We start from the raw sequence: 21,609 nt of genomic DNA on the forward strand, positions 1-21,609 counted from the left end.
AAGATTTTCAGCATACCTCTGGTTTACGGGAGATTTGTATCCTGTATAATTGGTTATGTAAAGGATAGATGACAATCAGAACATCACAAAATTCAGTAGCAATGATACCTCTTCGGTAATCCCTAGTGTGTTCTGACCACACAATATGGACTTCATCATTTCCAAGATGTCGCAGCTGTAAAAAACAGAGTAAGAACTATAACTGGTGGTTTTTTATTTCTTCAAGGCTTAAACCCATATTACAAAACCCCAGGACACATCTGGAATAAAATAAATTTGTTTAATAATTTAAACAAAATTGTAATACTAACAGCATACAAAAACTTTACAGAAAAATATGTGTAACACTGTTTAGATATAAGCATTTTAGCTATATGTAAAATCCTCATTATAATTTCATATTTGAGCTTCCAAAATAATCTGTTGATACTATTATGGATGTTTTTTTTATAAAAACGCTACTTTTAGAAGATTGAATACATCCACAAGCATTATTAATGAAATACTTTTTAACTAAAAATGATGGGAAAGTAAACACACAATTTAGATGCATTTTGCAATACAGTTAAACGAGAGGAAATCCTCAATAGCCACAGCACTTGAAGTTCTTTTAAGCAGGATTACAGTAAGTTAATCTAAAAGACCCTTATTTTCCTTTTTATTAGCTATATTTTAGTGTGTCAACAATATCAAGCATGGGGCACGCACACACCCAATTTGATTTTATTACTCATCAGGATCTCTACCAGCCTACCCTCAAATTGTAATTCTTTAAGGCATGATTAGAGTAAATCAATCTATGAGACCTTGGGCATGATCAAATACATCAATAGATAGGGTTTGACATCCAGAAACCAAAACTGTAATTAGATCTCAAATTCATCAAGAGATGATCGAGCTACAAGCTAAAAGTTTGTACTTGAAAAAAAAGCAAAACAAAAAACTCTTAACCATTCTGTGAGCTGCTATGCCACGGCTATAAATTATACAAGAATGAACTTAACAAATAACCTTACATTACAATACAGAATCAATTAGAACAATAGTTTTATCTTACAATTTCTACTTACATTTCAACTTAATTTTTTATTTCTCTTGAGTCAGTCAACAAATCTGATGTAAATATCTATAGAATAAATACTAAAAGAACTAAAAAGTGGTTCATGCTGTGGTAATTATATAACTTTGTACAAGAAAAAAGCAACATAGCTTTAAAGTGATATTTCACATTTAAGACAACTGACTTTTTTAATCATCTACAAATGTTCACAAAGAATAACAGAATAAAACTGTACCTTTTTAGTAATGGAATCTCCCTCTAAGGATGTACTCATGCGGGTGGAGACATGAAATATGACCTCCATGAAAGAGGTTGCATAATAAGGAGCTGTATCTCCAGTACTCTTGTTCTTCTGTAATCCTCCAGTAAATCCTGTATGAGTCTCTAGCTCTACCTGGTAGGTGAAAAACAAGTTTTTCTTACTCTTTTTTTTTTACTTGAATAGTATATTTACTATAATGAAATCAACTATACAATATTTCATTTCAATCTAGTGCCTGCACCAATTCGTATTAAATATCTTATTACTTAATATTTCAACTAGTATATTTTTTTAATAATCTACCTGTTATTATGTCCATCCATGTACGAATATGTGAATATACTCAGATCAAAAGTTCACATTTGGGAGAGTCAAATGATTTTTAAGTAAATCATAAAGTTACAAATAAATTTTACTGTAAATACTTACAAACTGTGGATAAATCATGGTAGTTACTAAGTTTTTGAGTTAGGCTTCAATGAAAATAAAAAATGAAGTGGGAATTACATAACCAAACTAGGTGCCTTAGGGACAACGACCTATATGTACACCATTCACAATATTAAACTGATATGTCATAATAAGCAGGCAAAAAAAAACAATTTATAAACATAATAGTTATTTATTTATGGTAGAACATCTTACATGTCTTGACAGAACATTGGTCTGTCTAATTCAAACAATATTATGCTTATAATTATATTAGTATAATGTACTTCCTCAATCAAGTAAACTGATATGTCAATTACAAAAGTGAGAGCTAACTGCATATCATAATTTCCAACAACATATTTGTACCTGTTCAAGTTACACCTTACAAAAAGTGCTAACTCAATGTTTCTAAACAATAAATGAATTATTCAGGTGATCAAGTTCTAGTAAGTGTAGAAAACCTATTTAGTTTCCAACAATCATGGATGTTTTTAGCTACATCAGAACTTGTAACAAATACCTAAGAAAAGTTTATAGATAAAACATAAATGCTTTCTGATCAATTCACAATCTATACTAGTGGCTAATCAGTTTTATTCAAAAAATGATGTATTTATCTGGTCAAGTCACAGTCTGTAAAAATGTACCAAAACAGTTTCTAGATAAAATCTGATGTTCTTACTGGCAAAGGTCATAGCCTATAACAAGCTGTTAAATAGTTCCTAAGAAAAGTGTGCTTTTATCTAATTGAGTAACTGTAGTTAATTAGTACTTTAACAGTAAAATTGAATGTTTATATCTAATTCAAGCATTGTAATCAGAACCTAAACATAGTTTCTGAACAAAGTAAAACAGGCTCTTATCTAATCACATCACAGCCTGTAGCAAGTTCCTATAAATTAATTTCCAGACATACCATGAAATCGTTTATCTTATTCAGTCATTAACTGTACACAAATAGTTGCTAGCTAAAACAAGAATACATTAATCTTACACTTTTTAAGATATTTTTAATGCACATCAAACAATAAATTTGTGTTGTACGTTTTCTGGGAAGCTTACAAGAATATTGGAAGATAAAGCAACAATCTATAAAGAGCACATAATGGTAAATACTTTTTAATGGTTTGGCATTTGATTTATTTTTTGTATCATTTGTTTTTTATGTTATGAAGTTTCTAAAATTTTGTTGAGAGATACTGTTTTGAACAATCATTAAGAATACAGTCAAACCTTATTAATAAAAACCCAGTTACAATGAAAAAAAAAAACACTTAAGACGAAAAATACAACAAAGTCCTTTTGTAATGCCATTGACACCATTGTAAATACACATCATTTAAAATGAAGTCACTTACCACAAAACACCGTTTAAATTTATTTTACAACACAAGCTGGAAAACTATAGATTAATTTTTTCACGTTGGCATGAGATGGTGTGAGACATAAGCATTTAAACTGTTAATACAACCAGCCAAACAGAAACTCCCCATTAGGAAGCTGTTGTTTCAACGACGGAAGTTTTGCAGGGTTAGCATGATTAGTTATTGCAAAAGTTAACATTTACCTAAACTGAAAATGTATTTCCAATAATACTTACCTCCGCTGACACTATAGCTATTTCTTGATCTCCAGGGTTTTCCCTCTTTGCCCATCTAAACACTGAAAACGCTTGCTACAGTCTTTTATACCCCACTTAAATGCCCTTGGTAAATTCTGATTTGCAAATTTCTCCACCAACTTCAATGTGCCCTCTATCTAGGTACTGTATATAAGTACCTCATTCAGATAATGTGATCACTTTTTTTGGGACATAAACCAGCTTTTAGTGGGGGAGATAGGGTGGAAGAATATCAGCGAAGGTAAGTATTATTGGAAATATATTTTCAGTTTAGGAAAATGTTAACTTCCAAAACATACTTACATCTGCTGACACTATAGCTAGAATCCCACACTGAGAAGGTGGAGGGACCAGTGCAGGTATGAACCATACAGAAAGCATCTTTATAGAACAGGAGTATACCAATATAAAGATGCAATATAAAGAGTGGGGGAAATGCACTACATCCAGAACAGGCATGTTCTTCACCAGGAACTCACTTCCTATATCAAAGGTGGAATAGAATACAAGTAATCGTAAGTAAAGGCCAGCCTCAACCAGATAGCCGAGGTTCCACAACTTCGGGTTGGAATAAGGGGTCGTGGTACCTATATACCATGTTGATGGCTAGAGCTATTGGACTGCAATATTATATATACTTTTAATTAGATCCCAACCCGTAGCCATAGAGTGATGCGTTTCGCTGTACCAGAACCACGATGAGAAAGTAAGCAACCCCAAAGTGGACAAACTTTCTCCTCCACCTGAAAAAGTCCAAAAGGCAAGCAACACCCCAGGCTGTGAATGACTGGATCGTATATGCCATATTCAACCAATAAAACAGAACTCAACTGGCCTGGAATTATGAACATTCATCCTCACTCACCAACCAGGTGGACAATTATGGAGAGTACGTGGAACCTGTGCTCAACCAAGGACAGGACCATATTGCATTTGGAGTTATGATTAGATAGTGGACCTCTGCCCATGAACAATACACAAAACTGACATTGGACTGGAATTAAGAGTAGGCTCCCATGGAGGCTGGTGCCACTCCTACTAACATCTGGGGAAAAACATCCAGGGACCCGAGCAGGAGGGCCCCCAACATTGCCCTCTTCTCAAAGATTGGAGGAACATACTTGAACATTCTGGAGCAAACTGACCCCAATTTATTCAACCTGAAGATTGGCTAGGATGGGCAGGATCCCCTTTAACTTTACTCATGATAGTCCATGAGTGGCAGTCCATGATGAAAAGTAATACCATCCAGTAAGTGTCTAGATGGTCTTATGGAACTCTCTATTTCGACAAAGCCTGCTGAAACCTGTAGTCATTATACCTTCCTGGGCAATACTTGCCACAGAGTGGGATCGAGTGAAAAATAAAGGGACTCTGGAAAATGAAAAGAGTATATGATTGAGGAAAATACTCACCTCTGGTTAAAAATCTAACAGATGTGGACAAAATAGCTACAGGGGGTAGTCGAAAGCCCTCAGAAGAGGAAACTGCCAGATTATGTAAGTAATAAGATAGGAAGGTATTAGGAGTAGTCCACATACCCGCCTCTACAATGTCTTCTAGAGGGTAATTCAACCAGGTGGCTAATGACAAAGCGACATGACGAATCTGGTGAAAAGTCACACGCAAAAGATTCCTCTCCCGTAATGATAATCCATTATAGGCAATGTGAATCAATTTACAAAGCCACCGTGTTAAGAGTAATGGGAGATCAGTCACGGGAAAGAGAAGTATTCCAATGAATGAACAATCAATTCCTAATACATCCAAATTAGTTAGTACGAGCCACATAACATTTGAGGGTCCTAATAGGACACAACAAATGATCAGAATCGGAATGGTTATAAAGGTGAGAAATGGCTGGCAAATCTTTCCCCTTCTGTAGCTGCCAGAGTCTTTGGAAGAAAAGACCTGTCGGGTTAAAGCAGAACAAATGTGGAATGATAAAGAGTCCGATGCACATGGATTGCAAACAGCTCTGACAAAGTCTACAAGCCAACAACAACAAAAAATACAATTTAAGAGAAAGGGGAAACAAAGAACATGAAGCTAAGGGCTCAAAGGGAGGATGAAACAATGCATGTAAAACAACTGTAAAATCCAATTTCAGTAACTGAAAAGGTCATTTGGGTCGAAGAATAAGAAAACATTTGAGTAGACCTGATAGTACTGAGGATTCAAAAAACTTTCTGATATTTAGAATACCAAAAAATAGTGGATAAGGATGCCTTATACAAAGCTACTGTAGACGAAGCAAGACTCCTCTCAAATACCCAAGTCAGAAAACGAGATATAGTAGATACTCTAGTAGGAAGCAGTGTTTAAATTCCTTTTAATACATCAGTGATGATAAGTATTCCATTTCCATTGATAAATAGCAGTGGTTGGCCTGTGGAGAGATATAGTTAAATACAGAGAAACCTTAGAAGTTAAACCCTTATGTCAGACAAAGGACCGCATTACTTCCAAGCATGAAGACTGAGTTTCCAAACACCTGAGTGGAGAATGTCAGATCGAGGTTTTCTCAACAGAGACTGCCAGTGTGGAAGAGGTAGAGGTGGACATTTTTGCAGATATCAAAGAAGTGGAAACCATGTTTGAGCTGGTCTATATGGTTCAACTAAGAGAACTCGATGGGGAACCTGGAACAATAGCCGATTGGGGGAAAAGTATACAGATGCAAACCTGTGCAGTCCTGACTGAATGCATCTACTGCCAATGCCTGAGAATGAGGTATTGGAGACTAAAACAACTGCAGTTGAGAATTTTAATGAGTTGTAAAAGCATCAATTATTGGATTCCTGAACTGAGAGCAAATCCACTGTAAGACCTTGTGATGTACCATCCATTCCATTGGAAGAATCTGGTTGGGTCGAGACAAGTGGTCTGCAACTAAATTCATCACTCCTGGAACATGACATGCTAAGAAACTGATATGATGAGAATGAGCCCAGTAGAGAATATCCAAGGTGTGAAAACAAAGGTCTTCTCAAAAATGTGTGCCTCCTTGATGAGAAATCTGAGAAACCACTGTGGTATTGTCAGAATGTATCATGACAACTTTTCCCCTCAAGAGAGACAGACCTTGAACCACAGCCCCGTGTACTGCAAGGAGTTCGAGAACGTTGATATGAAGAGTAGACTAAGCTGCTCTTCAAATACTTGGACTTTGAAGAGTAGTTCCCCATCACTGAAGAGATGCACCTGTGAATGGATCTTGGGACAAGGTGGAGGAATGGATACTCCAATAATAGTGTTGTTCTGATCCAACCACCATTCGCAATCGACAAAGGTGTTCCTGAATAATGAGACAGGATGATCCATAAGGTTTGAATGCATGATCCACTGGTCATGCAGTGACCACTGAAGAGACCTCACATGTGCTCGTCCCAAAGGAATGAGAGATTCAAGGGATGTCCACACAGTAGGAGAAGGAGATAGAGGTAAAAAAGCCTGACGGCTCTTTCCATGGCTTGTAACCTGATACGGTTGGTTTAGCTTGACTTAAGTGAGTATTGAAAACACCGAGATGGATGAGATATTGCATCGGTGACAGAATAGATTTCTTCAGTCTGATTAGAAAGCCCACTTTTGTGGCTTCTGAAAGGAGAATCTGAGAGTGTTGTTCTGCTAAACAACGAGATGGTGCCAGAAGGAGACAGTCATTCATAAAATGGTGTGTGCACAGAACCAAAGAATGATAAGAAAAGCTCATACCACTCTACAGAAAACATAAGGTGTTGATGCAAGACCAAAAGGTAGAGCACTGAAATGCAGGACCTGACCCTTGTGCACAAATCTGAAAAACCTCCGGGAAGATTCCGCTATGGGAATATGGAGATAAGCATCTGTAATATCGAACTTGGTCATCCAGAGCCCTGGGACAAAGTGCCATCATAGGTTGAGAAAATATTCCATCATAAAGTGAGGAAGATCTAAAAATTGGTTGAGTCGAGACAGATCGATGATTGAACACCAATCTCCTGTCTTATTGGGTACAACAAATAAATGGGAATAACATCCGAAAGAATGGGTTTGATCCTCTCTACTGCCTTTTTGATTAAGAATTCTCTTATGGCCGGAACAAAGCTCCACTAATCGTGGATCTGTTGGAGGTGAAAAGACAAAAGGTTGAACAGATAATTGTGAAGGTGATGTAAATTGAATGACCAACCCTGAATCCAGAACATGAAGTACCCATGGATCCCTGGTGAAAGAACTCCTGATGTCCAGAAAATGCCCATGGGATAGTCACCGACGCTGTTGTCGGTGGTCTGTCCAAGTCGAAGATCCTTGAGAATATGGACGGACTCTATTATGGGAACCAATAGACCTGGGAACCAAAGGAGGAGGTCAAGAAACAGTACGATCCAACACTCCTAAATTAGCACCAGAAACGTGAGAAGCTAATGATGATAAAGAATAATGTAAACAAAATCAATAAAGTCGTGATTACAACATTTCTGGAACTCCAGCAAACAAGATGGGATGGAGAAAAGGAGCTTCCCATAACTCCCTGAGGGCAGAAGACTGTAAACATTTTCTTACAAGGCATCTCTATCCAGTAAATCCCAACAACAAACTAGAGAAAGAAATTAAGAAGACAATCTTACAGAAGCAGACATCAGCAAAGTCCCCAATTCGTCCTCAAATTGCTGAGGGGAATGTTGATAGGCTTCCGACAAAAGTTGGATCGAAGATAAATACCTCAGGACAGTAGTGAGAATAAGACGAATCTAAGAAAACTGTGATCACAGGTTCCAATCTAGAACCCCACAGGTCCAAAAGGGGTTCCATCTGTTGATAACCTAAATATACCTCCTCCTGGGGCTGTAGGTGGCTGATCAAGAGGATCCTCTGTTGAGGTAAAAGAAGGAGCTGAAAAAAGTGAGTCTACATTCTTTCTAGCTGATCCAGAGTCATTTGCAAAAGCTGCTTCAAAAGCCCACAGAGACACACCTTTGGTTTGCATATATGTCTCCATCTTGCAACAGATTATATCATGGACAGCCTCGACTGAGAGTGACCCCTCTCCTGACCATTAACAAACATCAGATAACAAAGATGGAAAAGAAAAGATCTGGTTGGTCTCCGTAACACAAACATTAAATTCGGGAATTCATACCCGTCAGTTTTTTAAGTTAATTAATTTATAAATATAAGCAAAGATATAACCGTAGTCATGCCAACTGTGTCCAAAATCACAACATTTCTGTTTATGGAAACTTGTGCCAAACACTTTGTCGAGAAAAAGTGATTACATAATCTGAATTAGGACTTATATACAGTACCTAGATAGAGGGTGCATCGAAGTTGGTGGAGAAGTTTGAAAATTAGAATTTGCCAAGGGCATTCAAGTGGGGAAAATTGAGACTGGAGCAAAAAGTGATTACATTATCTGAATGAGGTGCTTATATACAGTACTTAGATAGAGGGCGCATTCAAGTTGGTGGAGAAGTTTGCAAATTAGAATTTGCCAAGGGCATTCAAGTGGGGTATATAAAGACTAGGGCAAGCATTTTCAATGCTTTGATGGACAAGTGTCAGCACGGGTATGTTTTGGAATTACTACAGCAAATTCATGAAATAGTGGTGCTATGATTTTAGATAAATTGGAGCAGTTTCATCAATGAAACAGCACTTCATACATTATATTTAAGATTTCAACAACTTGTGTACCTAATAAGCAGCATGCTCCATCGTTGGACTGTAAAGTCCAAATAACGAAAGCTATCAAGTAAGGTATTCGTCATGATAATGTCTGGAGAAAATTCAACATTAAGCCCAGTACATTGTCTGTAATTTTGAAAATGTATGAAAACAACAAAATTGAAACCAAACACAATGTTTCCGGTTCTCAGCAGTGGACAATGTTGAGAAAGCATTGTTAAAATGGTTTACCAATGCACTCTTGATGAATATTCCAATCACCTGGCCCATTCTCCAAGCAAAGCTGGAGAACTGGGACAAAAACTGAATCATCCCATCTTCACAGCCAGCAATAGTTGGCTAGAAAGATTCAAGTCTCAACATGGCATCAACTTTAAATCAATGAGTGGCAAAGCTGCTGCTGTTAGCGATGCGATGATATGGTTGATGACTGGGCATCAACATAATTACAGGCATTAGTCGAAAGCTATTCCCCTTGAGATATTTTTAATTCTGAATGAAAGTGAGTTATATTTTGTTTGATGCCTTACAAGACTTTAACATTCAAAATGAAGTCTGTTTGGGAGGAAAGAAAAGCAAAGAAAGAATCACCATAATGTTGTTTGCAAATAGGATGGATTGGAAAAGTTGACATCACTCGTCATAGGGAAATCAAAGAAGCCACTGGGTTTCAAGAATGTGATCTCTCTACCTGTTAAGTGATTGAGTACACACAGAAGGTGAGAAGTTTGAAAATCAGAAAGTTCCCATGTTCATCAACAATTGCCCAGCTCACCCAGCCATAGACAACCTAAAGTCAATAAAACTCATGTTTCTCCTGCTGAATACAACATCAAAACTGCAGCTGATGGACCAGGGTGTGATCTGAAATTTCAAGAGCTTCTACTGAAAAGGGGTTGTACAGAAAATGCTGGTGACTCTCAATTCTGGAGAAAATCTACCAACAATCAACATCAAAGATGCAATCGATATGCTACATTCATCATGGGAGAAAGTTACTGAGTCGACCTTTGCCAACTGCTTCTGTAAACTATAATTTGCCCATGCACAAAATACCACTAATCTCAGCATGGAAGGAGAGGTCAATGCCAGTGCTGAAAATGATAATTCCAGTAAAACTTCTGTTGAGATCCCCATTAAAGAAGTTGGTTGTTTCTGGGAATGCCTGTCTCAACGACAAGAGTTTCCTGAGATGTCATTTTTGGATTTTGTGGATGCAGATGATGAAACTGAAGTTTGCGAGTTGCCATCTTACGATGACATTATTGCTTCCATACTGGAACAACAAAACAACAAAATGAAGATGCTCTATTATTCCCCATCATTGCTGAAGAAGTGCCTTCAACATCACAAGCCATGGATTGCCTAGTAAAGCTATCCAGTTACCTCCAGTCTCATGTTATAACGAATTACTTGATGGGATTCTTGGTTTTTGTTATATCAAGGTTCAACTGTACTTTCTTTCATTTCAGAATTTAAATTTTCCTTCTTGTTGATCAGAAAGTTCAATTTAAATAAATCCAATCAGTTACACTTGATTGATATTCATTAGCATATTTGTTTTTGAACTTTATTTTGTCACATACAGTATACACCACTTCTGGCTGAAAATTATAAAAAATGTGGTGAAAACTGACTTACCTCATTAACATTGGCTCAGGCTAAGTAACAATATTCTTTGCCAGGACCAACTGATGTCTAATTAATATAGATTCTTTTAATAAATAATGAGCTATTTCACTTATCTATGTTCTTTGAATACAATAAACTTTACAATAATTTCAATAAACAAGGATTTGAGTCATTGGAGTATTTTGACATTGCCTACCGTACTCACTAAACCTAACTAAGCTTTAATATCTGTTTTCTTATCATAAAAGACAATTTCTGTAGTTTACATACAAGACATAATTTAATATAAAAAAACATTTTAAGGAAAGAATGTCTAAAGAAATTGTAAATAAATTTTCAATCTTTGGTTTTTCCCAAGTCTTTAAATATTTCCATGAACTTCCTGTGTCCCATGAAATCATAAATAATTGTTCGCATCATTTCATTTACTATACATTATCATAAATAGTTTATAACCTGCTCTATTCAATGGTACTTAAACTTTGCCTGTAGCTATTTTCAAAGCTGTGCTTCATTAGCAATTATTCATACCACATTTCAACAACACAAAAGAGAGGGAACAATAAAGCCTCTAACAGAGAAGAAAAATTGGGTGAAAAAAATACAAAAACATTGATTATATTCATAGCAAATATATAAATATGCTTTGGGATGGGCATAAAAATTCGCAACAAATCAATAACTGTGTTGTTTAAAGGCATGACTTCTCGAAGCTGTGAGAAATGAAAGTTAGAACATTTTTTCATTTTTCTTTGCAAATTATATTAAATAAAAATGTTACAAAATAATAAAATATTAATTTTCATAATTTCTAAGCTAAAAATTGTAGAAATAAAGTTGAAATTATGATTTTTACTTATATTTTAAAATTGTATATGCAGGTGTGCACTCGACACCTGATAGGTGCTCACCAGACTTGTTAGAGCCAAACTAAGTTTTCACAAAAAATTTTTAATGTATATACACAAACACACTCACATATACACACATTTATTTTAATTAAAGATTAAAATACAAAATTTGAAATGGACATTTAAGATCTTATGAAGTATATATGATCAATAAATGAAATTTCTTCAGTCCAGTTCTTAATCTAATTTGCCTTTTTCTTTAAACATTTACCTCCCATCCTAACCCAGCCACAAATTCCTCAAATGCCTGACTTCCTCCCTGGTTCCTAAGTATTGAATTCTTATCTTCTTGACCCTCAGCTACATATATGACTGCAATCTTATGAGTTTCACGGCTATAGAAATAGATGTAGCTTATTCTGTTGTCCATATAATACAAGTTAAAATAAAGAAAAGCTGTTATAATGTAATTTATCTGTAACATCTGATTTGTACAGTAAATGTCACCATGCAAACTGAATTAGCAAGGTAAAAAAAACTACTAAAACTGAAATTAAATTCAACAATAACATATTCCTTTGAATTTATCAAGTATCAAATTGTCATACAGGTAATTTAAAATACCATTTTAAAAAGCTTTTTCAAATAAAACCACTAAAAGTTACAACAGTAATTAATAATTATAAGAATAATTGAACATTGTTTTCAAATAAAGTCATGTTATGACTTAAAAAACATACAAAACTGACATTAAGATGTTTTACACAACCAATGTGTACATATATATATATATATATATATATCTATACTTCAGGATTGTAAATTAGCTTAAAAACTTACCACTTCTGATTGTCTAAGTTACGTAACTCTCTCAACAGCTTCTCATTCTTTTTCAGCAAGTCAAATGTAGGTCTAAGAATACATAATTGATAATATAAGAACTAAATAAAATAACTTATCTTACACCTTTATAACAACAAAATCTTTAAATGCACGTTTTTAACAAAGTACACAAATAAAGTAATTGAATTAATTCAACTGAGAGCTTAAAAACATATTAGACTTGTTAGTTTCACACATAAAAATTGAAAGATTGTAAAATAGTCAAAGGTTTACTGATTCACTTGCAATGCTATTAAACCTTTTACAAGAACATTTCAGATTTTCCTTGCATCTCTTAACTCAGAAATGGCAATAAGATTGTAAATGACAAACACAATGAAACACATAAGTAATACAAATTCAAAACACATACTGTTTCTTATGCCTACATAATTGTTTTTAATAACAACATCAACTTTGTCTTCTTACTACTGTTACTGGTTTTTTCATTTCAAACAACTTGGAACAATGTGTATTTTATTTTTTTAAATGAGAAGAAAAAATTAGAAAAGTACATGCAAAAAGGAAGCCAGAAATGATTATTGAAAGTATTATTAATGACTGGAATTTCCTGTATAGTCCAAGAAATGAGACAGGGAATCAAAATGCAGACGACTATATTTGACTGTCAAATAACATTTTACAGATACAAAAAATAAGTTTTAAAAACTAATTCTACCACAAAAAATAACATGTTGTTAATAAACAAAAGATCAGTTAAGCTTTTCAAAGTTTAATTCTCTTTTTCATAAACTGAAGTTTTGCTAGTTTTACCTTTATATAAAACATTATTAAATCTCAACTACTAAGAATACAAATATGAATTTTCAGAAAGATGTGATTAAAAAAAAAGCTTTTAAAAATGCAATACATTAACAACAGTATTTTGGCAAGTGAAACTTATCTCCATACAGTTTACATTCATACCCAATTAATAAATAGGAAATTTGCTTTAGACAAAAGACCTTAGCTTCAAATGTAACCACTCTTTAACCCTTTGCAAACTAGAAGAGTATCACCGCTATTTCCTAATTTTTTTCCTCTTCTCACAGTGGAAATACTTAAACAAACTGCACTGAATTGTGTACAAACTCACTAAAAAGTATCTAGTTTTAGCTTTAGAAAAATCCATATAATTTGATATACTATTTCTAGTATATTTTAGGATGTATAGTTTTTCCAAAATTTTGTTGCGAAATACTGTTTCAAACAAACATTAAAATACTTCCTTTTGTTTTAGAATTTCTATTTTTTTCCTAGTTGGTAACAAAATTTTACTTAATATATCAACTTTATTGATATTCATTAACACATTTCTTTAGATGTTTTATATTCTGTAAATTGCCATTACCACTTCTGGCAGTAAAACATGAAAAAACAGAGCAAAAACTGACAAACATTTACGAGGACATCATTTTTCAAAATGTCATCACTATTAACACTGTCATGCTACATACTGTGATTTTTGCTAGCAATACTTTTGGTCAAGATCAATTTATACCTTATGAATATAGTTTATTTTCAATAAATGATGTTACTTTATTTGTGTACTATGTTTGAATACAATAAACCTAACAATAACATTCAATAAATAAGAATTTCAATCATCCAAATATTTTACCATTGCCTACAATACTCATTAAACCTAACTTTCCCTAATGTCTTGTCATAGAAGAAAATGTAACTTTCAAGTAGACATAAGTTAATATAAAAAGAATCTCAAAAGAAACTAATAACAAAATTTAAAAATCTGTGATTTATTCCTAAATATCCTGCTAGCTTCCTTTGCTCACCCACATCTATTGGAGCTTCAGCTAATCACTTTGTTGACAAACCATAAATTCTTGTTAAAACCATTTTTTTTTTACTCTTAATCAATGTATATGCTCTCTCTAATTTCATTTGAATGTTGACTGCAGCTATTTTCAAAGCTGAGGTTCAACAGTAATTGTTCAGACCATATAAAAGAATAGCAATGAAGGACTGCGTAGTAATAAAACCATTAACAGAGTAAGAAAATCAGGTTAGAAACAAGACACAATAGTTTTTTAGCAAATATAAACCTAAACTTTGGGATGGGCAGAAAAATTGTAAAACAAAATTGACAAATGTTTTGTTAAGAGGAAACACTCCTCAGAGCTGCATAGAAATGAAAGATAAACATTTTATTTTCTTTGTGAATTACACAAAATAAATGTTACTAAAAGAAAATATCAATTCTAAAATCTTTTTGAATTATAAATTATTGAAACAGAGTTGGAAGTTAGAATTCTTATTCAATCCAGGTGTGGTCTTGACATCTGAAAGTTGCTCTCCAGTGTGGATAGAGTTAAACCTTAACAATCCACAACTATTAGGATATTTGTTTTAGACAAAAAATTCTTGGCTTCACACGTAGCTGTTTAAATCTGAACAGTTTGTAACTACCAGCACCTTCCTTTTAGACAACTTACATAATTAGGACCCCCATTCTATTGAAGACTGTATTATTAAATGTAAGGAACTTCTCTACACTTAAAAAATAATTAATACACTTCTACACTTAAAAAAATAATTAATACACTTCTACACTTAAAAATAATTAATACATGTACATTCAGTTTAAAAACACAAAAATTACGAATTTTCATAAAGATAATTATATTTCTTTATTGGAACCAGCTATTTCAAAACAACTGAATAAAAAAAATTAAGTGAGAAGCATAAACAAGCAACAAATATAATGAAAAAACTGTTTCATTTACATGTGACTAAATGTTGTTATTAATTTGCTATTACTTTCTATTTTGCTAGGAAACAAGTAGATTTGAAATCTTATGATAAACCAATTTTTACCTCAAACACCTCAACTGTGTATCAAGCTTCACTTTATTACATAATGTGATTCTGTTGTCCAGAATGTTATTTCTTTAAAAGAATTTGAAGTTTTATTCCTTTACAAACTATTATGTTACACTACTGAACATACTCATTTCATACATTCATTTTAACATAATTTAGTAATTGTGCAGGCATGCCTTCATATCTTAAACATTGAAACATTTAATATGAAAAAATTATAATAACCTCTTCTCCCAAGAAGTAAACCCCAGTTGATCTAACAGTAAGCGACAATGTTGAAAAGGAGACTGAGGATCACATATATCTGGAGGATGAACCTTCCTTCCTACCATACTAATATAGAAAAAATAAACCATTAATAAGCTTACAGACACTTACAAAGTTCTTACAAGAGAAATTTATCTTTCATATTTGTTGAACTGTCAGTGATATATTCATATCAATATGTTGCTTTTTATATATCTAAAACATTAACACAATTTTAAGTTTCATCTTAACACAATTCATGGTGTCGACTACTGCCAGTATGATATTGTTTTTGAACACCACACACTATTCCTGACAATAAAAATAGTGCTATGAAATGCATCAGAAATAAGGTTTTTTTTAATTTCCAAGTCAAATAAGTTGATTATTAAATTATAATGAGTTTATATTCAAATTTACTGAAAATAAATAATGTATACAACTATACTTCAATTTATAACATGTGAAAAATAGTAAACATGAAGTATTTTTCTAAGAATCCGAGAGCAATAAAAACAATTTGAAATGTTTATCATTCTAGTTTTGCTAGATCCATACCCCTTATCTGAAGCATGTTTCTGCTGATGATTTAGTTCATAATTTCTTTGGTTCAGTATTAGGTTCATAGTATGTGTTTCTCTCTCAAAACATGATTCATCCATGGTTGCTGGTGGTGCATTTAAAGGTTGCTCAGGATGAAGAACACATTCAGAGCTAGTATGGCCAATGAACTGAAGTAACTATGGAACAAAAAGTGTTTAATTTTTTTAAGCTTTTTTACATTATCTAATGTTTTTCTTCTATTGATTCTTAACAAAGTATAAATAAGTGCCTGTGATATTTTTTTTCTGATCATTTCCATACAAGAAAATTTATCAAAACATAGTGATAAGTTCTATGTGATATGTTTCTCTCTCTCTCTCTCTCATACACACAGTGAAAAGAAAATCCAAGAAATGTGAAACAAGTAAGAAAGAATCAATATAACTTGTGTGTAGTATTTTTTTTATAAGGTAGTAAAACAGTAGAAACTATGAAATTGTGTAAAAATTTCAAACAAAAAATAATAAAAATGCTTATACATCATCCAAGTTATCCAGGTCATCAGCACTGTCCTCCACTGTTGGAAGCTTATCTGGAGATCGGTGTCGAAGAGTGAAGGATCTAGGAGAACTGCCTGTTCCTGACAGGCTCTGGGTAGAAGAGAACATTGAAGATGAAGAGGAAACACTATATGAGGCTGGTAGTAAAAACTGGCTTGAACTTCCTGAGACTGGCTCTAATTAAATACAAATTTAAGAGCTTAAAGAGATAAAGTTCCACTTGCTAAAACTTTCATTCAATTAGACATCACACTTATATACTTAGTCATCTTTTGTATATTTTTACAGCCAAGCCAAGATAATTCATGCAACATTAAAGTTATCCACAACAATCTTTTACTCTAGATATAAAAACTCACTTCATCATATTTAAGTCGAAGTGATCAACATGACACTAATGATATCTTTATGTGTTATAAATTAGAAATATCTTTCAGCTGATTACCGTCCACATGCTAAACATTGTTTTAACTATAAAAAATCAGCTTTCAGTAACAATTAGAAGGCATGACAACAGACCTGATCATTTTATGCCTTGAGTAAAATTGTCAAAGAAAATGAATAAAACAGCATCAAATTCTACTTAAATTATAAATTCTAAAAGGATGATAAAATTTTAATGACTTACAATATCATTTGTTAAAGATTTAAAATAGTGAATGACTCATATTTTCTGAAATTCATGTAAAAAATTACATAAAAATTTTGTATTGTCTACTACCAGATACACAGTATGTTGTAAAATCATAGCCATCAACAATTTCAAAGCAGTGTGATCTGTACCTCATACACTGTTAGAATCACAGAAATTTTCAATAATTAATACTCGTGCAGACAAGCCTAAAACTGAAGCCAAAGGGATGAACATGGCATACAAATGACATTTTTGTATTATAAATATTTTCAAAAACACAGGCAATGAAGGGACTGATTTTTTTTTCTTAATAATTCTAAGTCTACTTTAAATATTTTCATATTGTACAAATTAAAAGTTTCTTTACGTGTACCATACTGCCAATATTTCTGTCAAAAGCTGGGTACTCATGGAAAATATTACTTAATTTCTCCATCAACCCATGACTTAGAAAAACAGAAATAAAACTGTTTGTGATTTTTATGGTAAAAATATATGAAAGTACACAAAGTGAGGCATTTATAGTGTTAGTCAAACAAGTCATTAATCCTCTCTATTTGGGCTGAGTCATTTGGACCAACCTTGCAACTATCATCTAACCATGAAACTATATGTACTATGACTTTTAATGTAATGAGTGCATCCTCACAAAATTTTACAAGCTTTTAGTAAACATTACAAGTCTGAGTTCAAAGTGATTTTTATGTTTAGATTAAAAATACATCCTCAATAAATATGACAAGTTTTTTATTACAGCAAAACTTTATATTTTATCTTCCCTAACTCTGTATACAGTTGTTGTTTGTAATTAAGCACAAAGCTAAACAATAGATTATCTGTGCTCTGCCCAATGCAGGTATTGAACCGTGATTTCTAGCATCATAAGTCCACGTACATACCACTGGGGGGCCACTGTATACAGACTCATTAAACTTGACCATTCCTGTAATTACCACAAAAAAACAAAAAACAAATCTAACTTACACTTTTTTCTTTCAAGAATGATTGCATATTGTTACAGACAATTACACATTATTTATTCTTACAGCCAAAGTTAATACAATTTAAAACTTATGTCATTTAGATTTACTGCTTTACTGTCACTTAGATTAGCACTAAAGCAAATTATCACTCAGAGAAGCTCTCTGCAAAAAAAAATCAGGTTACCAATATGCTCATTCAAATTACATGTTGTGCTTGTAAGACATGCTTGCACTATCAAGTATTTTGTTATTTAGTTTCTTTAACTTACTTTTTGTTATCTAACCTAATATGTTTCTAATTTTTACATTTTAGTTGCTTTTATAACCTTTAAGTACAAAATATGGATAAAAAAACAAGAAATTTAGTATTTATCTGTGAGTCTTGTACTCTTTTTGCTTTTTGAATCTCAATAAAAGTTAACCATACTTTCTGGTTGGGGTATTGTTGGTACTTTATTTATCTTAAATATGACATTTATAATGTAAACTATTAACATACAAAAAACAAAGTCCTATAACTATTCTAACTGACTTTCTAACTATGCTATATGAGCATTAAAATATTTTCCTTACTTGGAAGAGGCAGTCTCGGTGATAGCAAACTATGAATTGGACATAGAATACACAAGGAAAGCAGTAAATTTAAATCTTTTCTTTCTATTGATAGTAGAAAACTAGATGCTATAGATTTTATCTTACATGTAAGTATGTAATCTCTCAAAAAGAAGTGAAAAGAAATTGTAAAAGAAGCAATTTGTAGCAAAGAAGTATCATATGATACAGAGAAGTAAAATTGAAAGTAAAAAATGCTAATTCATAAATACAATAAAATGACTTCAAGACCTTATTGAATGAACCAAATTGATCTACTTTGGTACCCAAGAAAACTCCAAACCAAATTCGGTTAAGATCCCTTCATAGCTGGGTAAGTGGTGAAATAATTGTAAAAAAAAATGCTAAAACATTCATAAAAATTGCAAAATGTGAAAAGATAAGACCTTCTTATTTTATATTCTAGCTTGTCAAATTTGGTAATTTGAGTTTCTAATTGGTACGAAATTATAGACTTAGTATTTTGACTTCATAAACATCTAATTTGAACCAGTGCTGCATTCAATATACCACATGGCACACAAAAATCGATGTTTATCTGCATTTTTTTAATATTTACTTTTAAATTAACAAATTCAGTAATGTATGGTATTAAAATATGAATTATAATCTACAGTTTGATACCAAACTTACTGACATAAATTCATGAAATAGTACTTGATTAAAATTTTGAATGCAAGTCAACAAACAAGATGACATGGCCTTTCATCTGTAACTCAGGGTTAATGGTTTTGGGAAAGGGAAATTCCCTCATTCCATCCTTATATCTCTTTAGAAACTTTTTATGTCACACAATGAAACAAGATGGTTGCAAAATTGCCCTTTATGTCTAAAAATGTCATACTACTTCAGATTCATAAATAATTATTTTCTTGTTTTCAAGTCTCTTGAACAAGCACTGCAATTCCTTAATTTCCTGATTAATAATAATAATAAATATTATCATACTTTTGAAATTTCAAAATGACCAAAAACTTCTTTTCTTTGATACGCTCATCAAACATATAAATTTTGGTTGTAAAATTGAATGTTCCCACAAAAAAAAACATAACTTGTTTAGATTCTATAAACTTATATATACATATATATCTTTTTTATATGCAGTTTCCTTTCTGATATCCAGAACGTATAAACTGTACATGAAAAACTTAAATATAAAAAGTAACATTTATGAAAATGCCTATCCTAGCCATATCACTGGTAAAACCATGAACAAAACCACTTAATCTGTCCTAAACAGCAAGCTTTAGTTCCAACTGTAATGGTCTTGTTTTATATTAAAACTTCAGCACAATTGTTTTTTGTCAAACTTTCATACATCTTGCATTACGAGTTGGTAATCAAACAATAACCTTGTCTTGCTACAAACTGTGTTTCAAGAACTGCAAATTTCATCCACATTCATGGGCACAAGATATCCAAAATGCTGTATCTTCAATTGTCCAATTCATACAAGTTGGTATTCACAAGTATCATCCAACAATCAAAAATGCAGTATCTGTTACACACCTCAGGCAGTCTGAGTAATAATCTACTGGTGCATGAACAATGTGATTTACCAATTATACGGAACATCTTCACATTCTTAGAGTTGTCACTGAACAAAAATTAAACATCAAGGAAATATTCAATATGCATGATCTCAAACATGAACTAAAGTACAAAGAATATGTAAAAACACTTTTCATCTTCATGTGTATGTCAGATTGGGCTTTCCCTAATCAACTCAGAAAAATGGACAGAGAAACAGAAGAAAAGGAATATATCTAACTTTACACCTTTTTCATAAAAAGTTTTATCTTTATTCTAAAAATCTCGCGACAATAAAGTATCAAAATAAATTTTCAAAAGAATCACTAAGATTAAAAGTGTATGCCTAGAAGAAGCTCTGGCTTACATATTTATTCTAAAACCCACCTGGGGGATAGGAACCAGCACCACAGTCTGCAGGCCCATACATCAAGGAACAATCCCAACAAAATTTGCCACACAAATCTCTCACTATCACTCGCACTTGAGATTTACTACAGGTAAGTTGTGACGTTCTTTCCTCTCCCTGACCATTCTGCAAGTTATGTGATAATGAAAAACTAATTTCATACTTATATTAACATGCTATTTTCTCTTAAACAGTAAAGTAATTTTTTATAAAAAAAAAAACCTTTTGGTCAACAATAAAATATTACCAAAAAATACAAAGCTGATGAAAGGATCAAGAAAGTTTCGTTATTATAATCATATAATAATTCTAATCATAAGTATTTTGCTACACCTGCTTTAACTCTTTCAACACGGGCCCGGTCCTTGGGACCGAGTCACGTGACCTTCTGTACTCGTTTAAAGTTGACATAAATTTAATACTTATAACTCTCTATATATTGGGTATATCTTCATGAAATTTGGCAGTCTTTCAGTTAATATTACAAGTCTTTCACATACAAAAAGTCATATTTCTTAGTGAAGTACTTTTAATAACATAAAATAAAGTTTTGTCCATGAACATATTGAGTATTTGTTTTGAATAGTTCATGTGCAAAGTAATTTTCATGTTAAAATTAAAAATACTTTTTGCCATCTTAAAAATCTCAAATTTCCTATGTGTAATCCCTAAAACCTCCTAAATGCATTTCAAACGTTTTTTTTCACTAAATCCTTATAGTTTATATGTTATTTTCTCTACCCTAATCTCAAAATGGGATCAGTCAATTCGACCTCCTCATAACCACCCCAAAAAAAATCGAAATAAACCTAAATTGACCTTCTTTTCTTTCTAGTATGAT

General features: G+C 32.7%; 1 protein-coding gene across 5 annotated transcripts in view; it reads right to left on the reverse strand.

Moving 5' to 3' along the window:
- Positions 1 to 21,609, reverse strand: part of LOC106461357 (ral GTPase-activating protein subunit alpha-1-like) — a 195,036-nt gene that overhangs the window by 10,393 nt on the left and 163,034 nt on the right. For all 5 annotated transcript variants that reach the window (XM_022388288.1, XM_022388289.1, XM_022388290.1 and 2 more), the window contains 8 exons: positions 20,747 to 20,894; positions 16,580 to 16,776; positions 16,056 to 16,237; positions 15,477 to 15,584; positions 12,369 to 12,440; positions 11,800 to 11,923; positions 1,296 to 1,454; positions 17 to 175 (listed from right to left, as the gene is read on the reverse strand). In XM_022388288.1, the coding sequence (XP_022243996.1) occupies positions 17 to 175; positions 1,296 to 1,454; positions 11,800 to 11,923; positions 12,369 to 12,440; positions 15,477 to 15,584; positions 16,056 to 16,237; positions 16,580 to 16,776; positions 20,747 to 20,894 (1,149 nt within the window). The remainder of the gene's footprint in view (positions 1 to 16; positions 176 to 1,295; positions 1,455 to 11,799; positions 11,924 to 12,368; positions 12,441 to 15,476; positions 15,585 to 16,055; positions 16,238 to 16,579; positions 16,777 to 20,746; positions 20,895 to 21,609) is intronic.

Source organism: Limulus polyphemus, unplaced genomic scaffold, assembly GCF_000517525.1.
Source record: "Limulus polyphemus unplaced genomic scaffold, Limulus_polyphemus-2.1.2 Scaffold943, whole genome shotgun sequence".
Classification (NCBI taxonomy): domain Eukaryota; kingdom Metazoa; phylum Arthropoda; class Merostomata; order Xiphosura; family Limulidae; genus Limulus; species Limulus polyphemus.